Source organism: Oncorhynchus tshawytscha, linkage group LG13 (genome assembly GCF_018296145.1).
Source record: "Oncorhynchus tshawytscha isolate Ot180627B linkage group LG13, Otsh_v2.0, whole genome shotgun sequence".
Taxonomy (NCBI): domain Eukaryota; kingdom Metazoa; phylum Chordata; class Actinopteri; order Salmoniformes; family Salmonidae; genus Oncorhynchus; species Oncorhynchus tshawytscha.
This window is the reverse complement of record NC_056441.1, coordinates 6,185,451-6,200,029: the sequence shown is the minus strand read 5'-3', so window position 1 is coordinate 6,200,029 and position 14,579 is coordinate 6,185,451. Positions and strand designations below refer to the sequence as shown.

Below are 14,579 nucleotides of genomic sequence, written 5' to 3'. Positions count from 1 at the left end.
CGGGTGTAGGAATGCAGAGCACACGAACTCAGCAAAAAAAAAAGAAAAGTCGAGCTTTGTCGTTTTTTTCCCGCACGTTTTGATTTAAACACTTCTCAGTAGTTGGTATTCAGACTTATTTTATGCAGGTGCGTGGTAAGGCAAGCTTGTCGAATACATGTAATTCAACCGGCCGAAAACATACCCATTGTGTGTCAGACAGAATTGATCAGGAGGTTTTTCATACAATTCGTTTAAAAATTTTTTTTTTAACCTATTATCTAAAGCAATCCCTTTAAATACTGTTTACCTTTAAATTTGAATTTGATCGGCACAACGCTAGAACGTAAACTTAGTAGGAATTGCGTTCAGAATGTGGACAAAGAAGTGTTTCCATTTGTCTCTGTTTCAGAACCCAATGCTTATGATGTAAAACACTCAGACAATACAGCTCGTTTATGTTCAGGGAAATATTCGCAAATCTTTACCTGTAAAGAAAAAATTGGGTTGGAGAGCCTTTATGTACAAAATAATACAACGATGGTTTGACTCATTACCCATGGTAATGTCGGGAGACTATTGTACGTAGAATTGTAGTGGGGGAATAGTGTATTATAGTATCAATACTGTATACCCTATAGTATACTATAGTATCAATACTGTATTCCCTATAGTATATTATAGTATAAATATACTGTATACCCTATAGTATATTATAGTATAAATATACTGTATAGCCTATAGTGTATTATAGTATCAATACTGTATACCCTATAGTATATTATAGTATCAATATACTGTATAGCCTATAGTATATTATAGTATAAATATACTGTATAGCCTATAGTATAAATATACTGTATAGCCTATAGTATAAATATACTGTATAGCCTATAGTATATTATAGTATAAATATACTGTATACCCTATAGTATATTATAGTATAAATATACTGTATAGCCTATAGTATATTATAATATAAATATACTGTATACCTTATAGCATAAATATACTGTATAGCCTATAGTATAAATATACTGTATACCTTATAGTATAAATACACTGTATACCCTACAGTATAAATATTCTGTATACACTATTGTATAAATATACTGCATACCGTACAGTATATTATAGTATCAATACTGTATACCATATAGTATATTATAGTATAAATATACTGTATACCCTATAGTATATTATAGTATAAATATACTGCATACCCTATAGTGTATTATAGTATAAATATACTGTATACCCTATAGTATATTATAGTATAAATATACTGTATACCCTATTGTATAAATATACTGCATACCCTATAGTATATTATAGTATAAATATACTGTATACCCTATTGTATAAATATACTGCAAACCCTATAGTATATTATAGTATAAATATACTGTATACCCTATTGTATAAATATACTGCAAACCCTATAGTATATTATAGTATAAATATACTGTATACCCTATTGTATAAATATACTGCAAACCCTATAGTATATTATAGTATAAATATACTGTATACCCTATTGTATAAATATACTGCATAACCTATAGTATATTATAGTATAAATATACTGTATACCCTATTGTATAAATATACTGCAAACCCTATAGTATATTATAGTATAAATATACTGTATACCCTATTGTATAAATATACTGCATACCCTATAGTATATTATAGTATAAATATACTGTATACCGTATTGTATAAATATACTGCATACCCTATAGTATATTATAGTATAAATATACTGTATACCCTATTGTATAAATATACTGCATACCCTATAGTATATTATAGTATCAATATACTGTATACCCTATTGTATAAATATACTGTATACCCTATAGTATAAATATACTGTATACACTATTGTATAAATATACTGTATACCCTATTGTATAAATATACTGTATACCCTATTGTGTATTATGGTATAAATATACTGTATACCCTATTGTATAAATATACTGTATACCCTATAGTATATTATAGTATAAATATACTGTATACCCTATAGTGTATTATAGTATAAATATACTGTATACCCTATAGTATATTATAGTATAAATATACTGTATACCCTATAGTATAAATATACTGTATAGCCTATAGTATATTATAGTATAAATATACTGTATACCCTATAGTATAAATATACTGTATAGCCTATAGTATATTATAGTATAAATATACTGTATACCCTATAGTATATTATAGTATAAATATACTGTATACCCTATAGTATATTATAGTATAAATATACTGTATACCCTATTGTATAAATATACTGCATACCCTATAGTATATTATAGTATAAATATACTGTATACCCTATTGTATAAATATACTGCATACCCTATAGTATATTATAGTATAAATATACTGTATACCCTATTGTATAAATATACTGCATACCCTATAGTATATTATAGTATAAATATACTGCATACCCTATTGTATAAATATACTGCATACCCTATAGTATATTATAGTATAAATATACTGTATTCCCTATAATGTATTATAGTATAAATATACTGTATAGCCTATAATGTATTATAGTATCAATATACTGCATACCCTATAATGTATTATAGTATAAATATACTGTATACCCTATAATGTATTATAGTATAAATATACTGTATACCCTATTGTGTATTATGGTATAAATATACTGTATACCCTATTGTATAAATATACTGTATACCCTATAGTATATTATAGTATAAATATACTGTATACCCTATAGTGTATTATAGTATAAATATACTGTATACCCTATAGTATATTATAGTATAAATATACTGTATACCCTATAGTATAAATATACTGTATAGCCTATAGTATATTATAGTATAAATATACTGTATAGCCTATAGTATATTATAGTATAAATATACTGTATACCCTATAGTATATTATAGTATAAATATACTGTATACCCTATTGTATAAATATACTGCATACCCTATAGTATATTATAGTATAAATATACTGTATACCCTATTGTATAAATATACTGCATACCCTATAGTATATTATAGTATAAATATACTGTATACCCTATTGTATAAATATACTGCATACCCTATAGTATATTATAGTATAAATATACTGCATACCCTATTGTATAAATATACTGCATGCCCTATAGTATATTATAGTATAAATATACTGTATTCCCTATAATGTATTATAGTATAAATATACTGTATACCCTATAATGTATTATAGTATCAATATACTGCATACCCTATAATGTATTATAGTATAAATATACTGTATACCCTATAATGTATTATAGTATAAATATACTGTATACCCTATAGTATATTATAGTATAAATATACTGTATAGCCTATAATGTATTATAGTATCAATATAATGTATTCCCTACTGCCCACATTGAACATGGAACTGTGTGACAACAACAAGTATTGTGCGATCTGTCAGGATCAAAATAGTTTGATCTGTGCTCCATAGTTCTTTAGTTGGTGTTCACGTCCAATTTGTATTACATGAAACATAATCCACATTTACTAGTGATCCTCAGCAACAACCACATGGAAGTGACAGAATTAACTTGGAGGAAACAAATTCAAGTCAACAATACATTGGAATGATACGACAAAGTAGGTTATCAAACTGAGGGGAACGAACGGTCAATTGGTAGTTAAATATGTGTGTTTTTTTTTTTACTGACAGTCACTATACTGATCTTGGCTAATATTTATTAACGGGATAAAACACGGAGAAAACCAATCGAATTCGTATGACTACAAAAACAAAAATTTGCATTGGGAAAACTTTTATCAATGTATTATACATAAAACGTATGCATTTGACCTTCACACAAAACCTCTTCAAAATGCATATACACAGGTGATATCGTGTCTTATCAGACTTGCTGAAGTATTCATAACTACCCATTGCTTTTTTTTTTTTTTTTACAAAGACAAATCCTTCTTCCGTGTTTGACCACTAACCCATAATGGTTTAGCGATAGAATTTGTTGCTCACAAAACGTTGGTTAGTAGCTGCATCCAGAGGGTCATGCGTACGTTCCAAAGGAGGTTAATAAAAGGTCAAAGGTTAGAGGTGATCGACGATCATCACGGACATAACCTTTGACCCTTGGCCCACATTGCCGTGTTTATACTTACAAAGAAAATGCCTCCCTCCACCTTCCGGGCTCTTCTCTGACATGACACCTTCACAAATAAAATAAAATGTTCGCAGTTTCAGTGATTCATTTATTCATTCATCCTGTGATGTTTTTTTCCAAATAATGACTCGTTCACAGAACAACAACAACAACAACAGTTTTCATTTTCCCATTTGCACACTGTTTATCATCTCTTTATTCATCCAGACAATCCCTTTGAAAATGAAATTAAACAATTTACCATCGGTAACCTATTTTTTCAAGGCGATTCCTAACGAAAGACAGAAACAATGCACAATCTGATGTTCGCACTTGTACAATTCCCTCTCGCGAAACGACTAGGTTTTTATAGCAGTCAGCTACTGTCCTGCCTTCGTATTTCAGAATGCTCTTATACTACAGAATGCCCCTGAGAGAGATGAGAGTTTAATTGCTGCTGATCCTCTGTCTATAATACCTTTACAGTATTAGGATGGCTTGACTGTGTGTGTAGCAGGACAACTGATGGCCCACCTCAACAACAGCCCCTTCACATTACACTCCATGCAGTTCGGCTTCAGAGCAAAACACTCCACAAAAACGACCCACTGCTTTCTTCTGGAAACTGTGAAGTCCAAGATGGACAAAAGGGGGTGTTGTTGGGGCTGTGTTTCTGGACCTAAGGAAGGCTTTTGATACTGTTAATCATGAGATTATCATCACAAAATTGTCCAAGTTCAACCCCCCCCCCGATGCCTTGAGATGGATGAAATCATACCTTGAAGGCAGAACTCAGTGTGTCAGAGTGAGCAATGAGCTGTCGCCCACGCTTAGCTATGATGTGGGTGTGCCACAAGGCTCAATACTGTTCAGCCTGTACATTAATGACCTGCCTTCTGTCTGTACTGGGTCTGAAGTTCAAATGTATGCAGATGATACAGTGATATATGTGCATGCAAAGACAAGACAACAAGCTGCACAAGAACTCACTACTATAATGGTCCAGGTTACAAAGTGGCTCAGTTACTCGTGTTTGCATCTCAATGTGAAAAAAACTGTCTGCATGTTCCTCACAAAGGGGGCAACAGATGAAGCTCCAGGTGGTATCTGATGCTACTGAGCCAGATGTCTATGTGTCTATGTGTCAGGGGAGAAGCTCCAGGTGGTATCTGATGCTACTGAGCTAGATGTCTATGTGTCAGGGGAGAAGCTCCAGGTGGTATCTGATGTTACTGAGCCAGATGTCTATGTGTCTATGTGTCAGGGGAGAAGCTCCAGGTGGTATCTGATGTTACTGAGCCAGATGTCTGTGTGTCAGAGGAGAAGCTCCAGGTGGTATCTTATGCCACTGAGCCAGATGTCTGTGTCAGGGGAGAAGCTCCAGGTGAGATCTTTACAGTACAAGATGCTTGACTGCTCTTTATATGAGATCTTTACAGTACAAGATGCTTGACTGCTCTTTATATGAGATCTTTACAGTACAAGATGCTTGACTGCTCTTTATATGAGACCTTTACAGTACAAGATGCTTGACTGCTCTTTATATAAGACCTTTACAGTACAAGATGCTTGACTGCTCTTTATATGAGACCTTTACACTATAGGATGTTTGACTTCCTCTTTTATCCTTTAGCCAGAGATATCAAACATGGGATGATATGCAGAGGGTTTATAATATCCTCTAGTTAGTGGTTGATCCCGAGTGATCAAATACTCACATCCCTGTAGTGTGAAAAGTTTTGCACTATATAAGGAATAGGGTGCCATAGAGCTCTGGTCTAAAGTATTGCACTATATAGCAGGGTAGCCTAGTTGTTAGAGCATTGGACTAGTAACCAGAAGGTTGCAAGTTCAAATCCCCGAGCTGACAAGGTACAAATCTGTCATTCTGCCCCTGAACAGGCAGTTAACCCACTGTTCCTAGGCTGTCATTGAAAATAAGAATTTGTTCTTAACTGACTTGCCTAGTAAAATAAAAAATAGGGAACAGGGTATCATTTGGGACACAGTTATAGCCTTTACATTCTCCCTAGAGCATCTCACAGTTGATGATGCTAGACCTTGAGGTTTGCGGGATTGGATCCCTGAGCTGACAAGATAAACCTGTGTCGTTCTGCCCCTGAACAAAGAAGTTAACCCACTGTTCCCTGGTAGGTTGTGATTGTAAATACGAATTTATTCTTTACTGACTTGCCTAGTTAAATAAAAAAATATATATATATTTCTTTGCAATATGATTTAACTCTTGAATATGTTACATCTTTTGGAGAGACCTTTCTGTGCAATATTATGTAACTATTAAATATGATTGAGCTTTTGGAGAGACCTTTTTATGCTAAATGATATGACTATTAATTAAGTTACATCTTTTGGAGAGACCTTTCCGTGCAAAATGATGTGACTATTAATTAAGTTACATCTTTTGGAGAGCCCTTTCTGTGCAATATTATGTAACTATTAAATATGATTGAGCTTTTGGAGAGACCAATATGTTATAACTCCATCCCCAAGGTATTTCAGCTCTAAGAATAGCGTCTCTCCCATATCGTCCCTAAGATGGGTGCATCACGTCATGCCAGGGTATTTTTACACTCAACTTGAGAGGGCTGAACCACTGACGTGATCTCCCTGTCTGATTTCGCACCTTCATGGGAACGTGCGGCGGTGGAGATATTTGTGGGGTATACTCTGCTTTGTCTCAGGGTAGTAAGTTAGTGGTCTGTTGATATCCCTCTGGTGCTGTGGGGGATATGTGCTTTGAAAAAGTGGGTGGGATTATATCCTGCCTGGGAATGGCCCTGTCCTGGGGTAACTTCAGACAGGGCCACGGTGTCCCCTGACCCCCCCCCCTCCCCAGTCTCCAGTATCATTGCTGCAATAGTGTATGTGCCTGGGGGGTCTAGGGTCAGTCTGTCCTATCTGGTGTAATTCTCCTTTCTTATCTGGTGTCCTTTGTGATCCTGGGTATTTGCTATTCGGGATTTTATAAGGAAAAGCAAAAGCAGCAGCTATTCTTCCTGGAGTCCAAACAGAACAGGGAACATAATACAGAACATTTATAGACATGGACAGCTCAAGGACAGAACTACAGGGCTGCCCAACCATCTTCCTGGAGATCTACTGTCCTGTGGGTTTACAGTCCAACCATCTTCCTGGAGATCTACTGTCCTGTGGGTTTACAGTCCAACCATCTTCCTGGAGATCTACTGTCCTGTGGGTTTACAGTCCAACCATCTTCCTGGAGATCTACTGTCCTGTGGGTTTACAGTCCAACCATCTTCCTGGAGATCTACTGTCCTGTGGGTTTACAGTCCAACCATCTTCCTGGAGATCTACTGTCCTGTGGGTTTACAGTCCAACCATCTTCCTGGAGATCTACTGTCCTGTGGGTTTACAGTCCAACCATCTTCCTGGAGATCTACTGTCCTGTGGGTTTACAGTGTACTGTCCTGTGGGTTTACAGTCCAACCATCTTCCTGGAGATCTACTGTCCTGTGGGTTTACAGTCCAACCATCTTCCTGGAGATCTACTGTCCTGTGGGTTTACAGTCCAACCATCTTCCTGGAGATCTACTGTCCTGTGGGTTTACAGTCCAACCATCTTCCTGGAGATCTACTGTCCTGTGGGTTTACAGTCCAACCATCTTCCTGGAGATCTACTGTCCTGTGGGTTTACAGTCCAACCATCTTCCTGGAGATCTACTGTCCTGTGGGTTTACAGTCCAACCATCTTCCTGGAGATCTACTGTTGTAACGATTCTCGTTGGTGGAAGGAGAGGAGGACCAAAATGCAGCGTGGTAAGTGTTCGTCATATTTTAATAGAAAAAAACTGAACACTACACAAAGTAACAACGAAGCGAAAACGAAACAGTTCTGCCTGGTGAACAGACACTAAACAGAAATTAAACACCCAGAAACAAAATGGGGAAAACAGGCTACCCAAGTATGATTCTCAATCAGAGACCACGAACGACACCTGCCTCTGATTGAGAACCATACTAGGCCAAACACATAGAAATATAGCAACATAGAAAAAGGAACACAGACTACCCACCCCAACTCATGCCCTGACCAACCTAACACAAAGACATAAAAAAGGAACTAAGGTCAGAACGTGACAACTGTCCTGTAGGTTATCAGTCCAACTCTCTTCCTGGAGATCTACTGTCCTGTGGGTTTTCAGTCCAACCCTCTTCCTGGAGATCTATTGTTCTGTGGGTTTTCAGTCCAACCTTCTTCCTGGAGATCTATTGTCCTGTGGGTTTTCAGTCCAACCTTCTTCCTGGATATCTACTGTCCTGTAGGTTTTCAGTCCAACCCTCTTCCTGGAGATCTACTGTCCTGAAGCTTTTCAGTCCAATCCTCTTCCTGGAGATCTACTGTCCTGTAGGTTTTCAGTCCAACCCTCTTCTTGGAGATCTACTGTCCTGTAGGTTTTCAGTCCAATCCTCTTCACATTTCGAGAGAGGCTTTTATTCTCACTTTGGTTAGGGTGGGCATTCAAGTTTCTTTATTTCTATGTTTTCTATTTCTATGTTTTGGCCGAGTGTGGTTCCCAATCAGAGGCAGCTGTCTATCGTTGTCTCTGATTGGGAATCATATTTAGGCAGCCTTTTCCCTACCAGTGTTTTGTGGGTAGTTGTTTTCTGTATAGTTTATTTGCTTTACAGAACTGTTCATTTTTCACTTTGTTACTTTGTTCGAGTGTTTTGATCAATAAAAATCATGAACACTTACCAGGCTGCACTTTGGTCTGATCCTCATTACAACGAGAGCCCCAAAATTGCCCTCGCTGGAAGCCTGCGTTTCAGACATAAGGAAGTGGGTGGCTGCAAACATTCTACTTTTAAACTCGGACAAAACGGAGATGCTTGTTCTTGGTCACAAGAAACAAAGAGATCTTCTGTTGAATCTGACAATGAATCTTGATGGTTGGGCAGCCCTGACATACGTTATATATTGTTTTACAAAAGGCATTCGCAGCCTACATATCAATACATACACACAAACTGTCTGGGTCCAATAGGGGAGAGGCGTTGTGCCGTGAGGTGTTGCTTTCTCTGTTTTATAAAACCAGGTTTGCTGTTCACTTGAACGATATGAGATGGAAGGAAGTTCCATGCAATAATGGCTCTATATAATACTGTTCACTTTCTGGAATTTGTTCTGGATTTGGGACTGAAAAGACCCCTGGTGACATGTCTGGCGGGGTAAGTGTGTGTGTCACACATGTTTGTAAGCTGACTATTCAAACAAGTGGGGATTTTCAACACATGAATGTTTCTATCAGGCTCCCGAGTGGCGCAACTGTCGAAGACACTGCATCTCAGTGCAAGAGGTGCCACTGCAGTCCCTGGTTCAAATCCAGGCTGAATCACATCTGGCTGTGATGGGGAGTCCCACGGGGCACAATTGGCCCAGTGCTTTCCGGGGTAGGTCGTCATTGTAAATAAGAATTTGTTCCTGACTTAACTAGTTAAATATAAGAGCATTTTTCCCAATACTTTCGGTCCCCTAAAATGGGTGGGACCATGTGCAAAGTGCTGTAATTTGTAAACTATTCGCCTGATATGGGTGACAATCCCCTCAAATTAAAGCCAACAGTCTGCACTTTAACATCATAGTCGTTTCATTTAAAATCCAAAGTGCTAGAGTACAGAGTCAAAACACTGTCCCAATACTTTTGTAGCTCACTGTATGTAACCTCCGTCATATTCCGCTCAGTGTTTTCTCCTTACACAAGGAGAACATACTACGTATAGAATCAAAATGCTCCTGTGAGAGTTATGTCTGCCCATCGGACAGGTCTGTTTAATAACTGGGATCACAGGATTATGAGTCATGATATTGTATTTACATAACTCAAAACCAGACACCCTCCATAGTGGACACCAGGGAAAGACAGGAGAGGAGAGGAGAGGAGAGGAGAGGAGAGGAGAGGAGAGGAGAGGAGAGGAGAGGGAGAGGAGAGGAGAGGAGAGGAGAGGAGAGGAGAGGAGAGGAGAGGAGAGGAGAGAGGAGAGGAGAGGGAGAGGAGAGGCCAGGAAACAACAGTACATGACAGACAAAAGGGGGAAAGAGGTAGGAGAGGAGAAAGGAGAAATATAAGGACAGGGGCAGAGGGGGAAATTATAATGACAAAGGAGAGAGATATGAGAGGAGGTTAGGATAACGAGAAAGCTAGGAGAAGGAGGAGCAGAACAGAGAGAGAGGAGAAGGTAGAGGATAACAGAGAGTGAGGAGAAGGTAGAGGATAACAGAGAGAGAGGACAAGGTAGAGGATAACAGAGAGAGGAGAAGGTAGAGGATAACAGAGAGTGAGGAGAAGGTAGAGGATAACAGAGAGAGAGGAGAAGGTAGATGATAACAGAGAGAGAGGAGAAGGTAGAGGATAACAGAGAGAGAGGAGAAGGTAGAGGATAACAGAGAGAGAGGAGAAGGTAGATGATAACAGAGAGAGAGGAGAAGGTAGAGGATAACAGAGAGAGAGGAGAAGGTAGAGGATAACAGAAAGAGAGGAGAAGGTAGAGGATAACAGAGAGTGAGGAGAAGGTAGAGGATAACAGAGAGTGAGGAGAAGGTAGAGGATAACAGAGAGAGAGGAGAAGGTAGATGATAACAGAGAGAGAGGAGAAGGTAGAGGATAACAGAGAGAGAGGAGAAGGTAGAGGATAACCGAATGAGGGAAAACAGTATGTCAGCACAGAAGAGGTGCAGGGGAAGTAACATAATCTGGTGGGGGTATTTAAGGGGGAAGAGAAACAGGGGGAGAGAGGAGAGATGGGAATCAGGGGGAGCAGAGAGAGGAGAAATGGGGGAGAGGGGAGAGGATAAACAAACAAGAGAGAGTATAGAAAGGGGGAGAGGAGAGAGAAAAACATGGAGAGATGAGGGAGAAGAAACGGGGGAGAGGGGAGAGAAGAGAAACAGGGAGAGAGGGGAGAGGAGAAACAGGGGAGAGGAGAGAGGAGAAACAAGGGGAGAGGAGAGAGGAGAAACAGGGGAAGAGGGGAGACGAGAGACATACTATACAGGGGGAGGGAAAAAAAGAGGAGAGAGGATTAACACTACAGTAGAATAGTGTTTACTATACTACACCACTACAGTAGAATAGTGTTTACTATACTACACCACTACAGTAGAATAGTGTTTACTATACTACACCACTACAGTAGAATAGTGTACTACACCACTACAGTAGAATAGTGTACTACACCACTACAGTAGAATAGTGTTTACTATACTACACCACTACAGTAGAATAGTGTTTACTATACTACACCACTACAGTAGAATAGTGTACTACACCACTACAGTAGAATAGTGTTTACTATACCACACCACTACAGTAGAATAGTGTTTACTATACTACACCACTACAGTAGAATAGTGTTTACTATCCTACACCACTACAGTAGAATAGTGTACTACACCACTACAGTAGAATAGTGTTTACTATACTACACCACTAAAGTAGAATAGTGTTTACTATACTACACCACTACAGTAGAATAGTGTTTACTATACTACACCACTACAGTAGAATAGTGTTTACTATACTACACCACTACAGTAGAATAGTGTTTACTATACTACACCACTACAGTAGAATAGTGTACTACACCACTACAGTAGAATAGTGTTTACTATACTACACCACTACAGTAGAATAGTGTTTACTATCCTACACCACTACAGTAGAATAGTGTACTACACCACTACAGTAGAATAGTGTTTACTATACTACACCACTAAAGTAGAATAGTGTACTACACCACTACAGTAGAATAGTGTTTACTATACTACACCACTACAGTAGAATAGTGTTTACTATACTACACCACTAAAGTAGAATAGTGTTTACTATACTACACCACTACAGTAGAATAGTGTTTACTATACTACACCACTACAGTAGAATAGTGTTTACTATACTACACCACTAAAGTAGAATAGTGTTTACTATACTACACCACTACAGTAGAATAGTGTACTACACCACTACAGTAGAATAGTGTTTACTATACTACACCACTACAGTAGAATAGTGTTTACTATACTACACCACTAAAGTAGAATAGTGTTTACTATACTACACCACTACAGTAGAATAGTGTTTACTATACTACACCACTACAGTAGAATAGTGTTTACTATACTACACCACTAAAGTAGAATAGTGTTTACTATACTACACCACTACAGTAGAATAGTGTTTACTATACTACACCACTAAAGTAGAATAGTGTTTACTATACTACACCACTAAAGTAGAATAGTGTTTACTATACTACACCACTAAAGTAGAATAGTGTTTACTATACTACACCACTAAAGTAGAATAGTGTTTACTATACTACACCACTACAGTAGAATAGTGTACTACACCACTACAGTAGAATAGTGTACTACACCACTACAGTAGAATAGTGTTTACTATACTACACCACTACAGTAGAATAGTGTACTACACCACTACAGTAGAATAGTGTTTACTATACTACACCACTACAGTAGAATAGTGTTTACTATACTACACCACTACAGTAGAATAGTGTTTACTATACTACACCACTACAGTAGAATAGTGTTTAGTATACTACACCACTACAGTAGAATAGTGTTTACTATATTACACCACTACAGTAGAATAGTGTACTACACCACTACAGTAGAATAGTGTTTACTATACTACACCACTACAGTAGAATAGTGTTTACTATACTACACCACTACAGTAGAATAGTGTTTACTATACTACACCACTACAGTAGAATAGTGTTTACTATACTACACCACTACAGTAGAATAGTGTTTACTATACTACACCACTACAGTAGAATAGTGTTCACTATACTACACCACTACAGTAGAATAGTGTACTACACCACTACAGTAGAATAGTGTTTACTATACTACACCACTACAGTAGAATAGTGTTTACTATACTACACCACTACAGTAGAATAGTGTTCACTATACTACACCACTACAGTAGAATAGTGTACTACACCACTACAGTAGAATAGTGTTTACTATACTACACCACTACAGTAGAATAGTGTACTACACCACTACAGTAGAATAGTGTTTACTATAGAGGATTTTAAAGCATAAACCTCTTTGTGCTGGTTTCCTGGACACAGACAAAGTCTAGTCCTAGACTGTAGCAATTTCATCAATGGGGATTCTGCATTGAACATGATTTTTAGTCCAGATTTAATCTCTTTCCCCGGCATCCCTAAGGGAACTACAGTAAACGGAATGGATTAATAACTATGTAACTAACCTGAACTGATTAGTTATTAAACTAATATCATTGCTGACATTGCTGACTATACTAAATGGCTATATTAAAATGAAATTGAATCAAATCAAACTTTATTTGTCACATGAACCGAATACAACAAGTGTAGACCTTACCGTGAAATGCTTACTTACAAACCCTTAAACAACAGTGCAGTTTTAATAAAATACTTACCCAATAAACTAAAGTTTAAAAAAAAAATAATAATTAACACAATAGCATAACAATAACGAGGCTATATACACGGGGTAGTCAGTGTGCAGGGGTACAGGTTAGAGGTCATTTGTACATGTAGGTAAGGGTGAAGAGACTATGCATAGATGATAAACAGCGAGTAGCAGCAGTGTACAAAACAAATGGAGGGGGTCAATGTAATAGTCTGGTGGCCGTTTGAGTAGTTGTTCAGCAGTCTTATGGCTTGGAGGTAGAAGCTGTTAAGGAGCCTTTTGGTCCTAGACTTGGCGCTCCGGTACCTCTTGCCTGTGCGGCAGCAGAGCAAACTGTCTATAACTTGGGTGACTGGAGTCTTTGACTATTTTATGGGCCTTCCTCTGACACCGCCTGGTATAGAGGTCCTGGATTGCAGGAGACTTGGCCCCAGTGATGTACTGGGCCGTACTCTATACCCTCTGTTGCGCCTTATGGTCAGATGCCGAGCAGTTGCCATACCAGGCTGTGATGTAACCGGTCAGGATGCTCTCGATGGTGCAGCTGAATAACTTTTTGAGGATCTGGGGACCCATGCCAAATCTTCAGTCTCCTGAAGGGAAAAGGTCTTGTCGTGACCTCTTCATGACTGTCTTTGTGTGTTTGGACCATGATAGATGGTTGGTGATGTGGACACCAATGAACTTCAAACTCTCGACCCGCTCCACTACAGCCCTGTTGATTTTAATGGGGGCCTGTTTGGCCTGCCTTTTCCTGTAGTCCACGATCAGCTCCTTTGTCTTGCTCACAATGATGGAGAGGTTGTTGTCCTGTCACCACACTGCCAGGTCTCTGACCTCCTCCCTATAGGCTGTCTCATCATTGTCGGTGATCAGGCCTACCACTGTTGTGTCGTCAGCAAACTTAATGATGTTGTTCGAGTTGTGTTTGGCCACACAGTCGTGGGTGAACAGTGTTGA

General features: G+C 37.9%; 1 protein-coding gene across 2 annotated transcripts in view; it reads right to left on the bottom strand.

Moving 5' to 3' along the window:
* Positions 1-14,579, bottom strand: part of nt5c1aa (5'-nucleotidase, cytosolic IAa) — a 61,066-nt gene that overhangs the window by 32,959 nt on the left and 13,528 nt on the right. The window contains exon 2 of one of the 2 annotated variants that reach the window (XM_042295094.1): positions 4,164-4,211. The exons of the other annotated variant lie outside the window; for it this stretch is intronic. Coding sequence (XP_042151028.1) covers positions 4,164-4,211 — 48 coding nt within the window. The remainder of the gene's footprint in view (positions 1-4,163; positions 4,212-14,579) is intronic. 2 annotated transcript variants of the gene reach the window in all.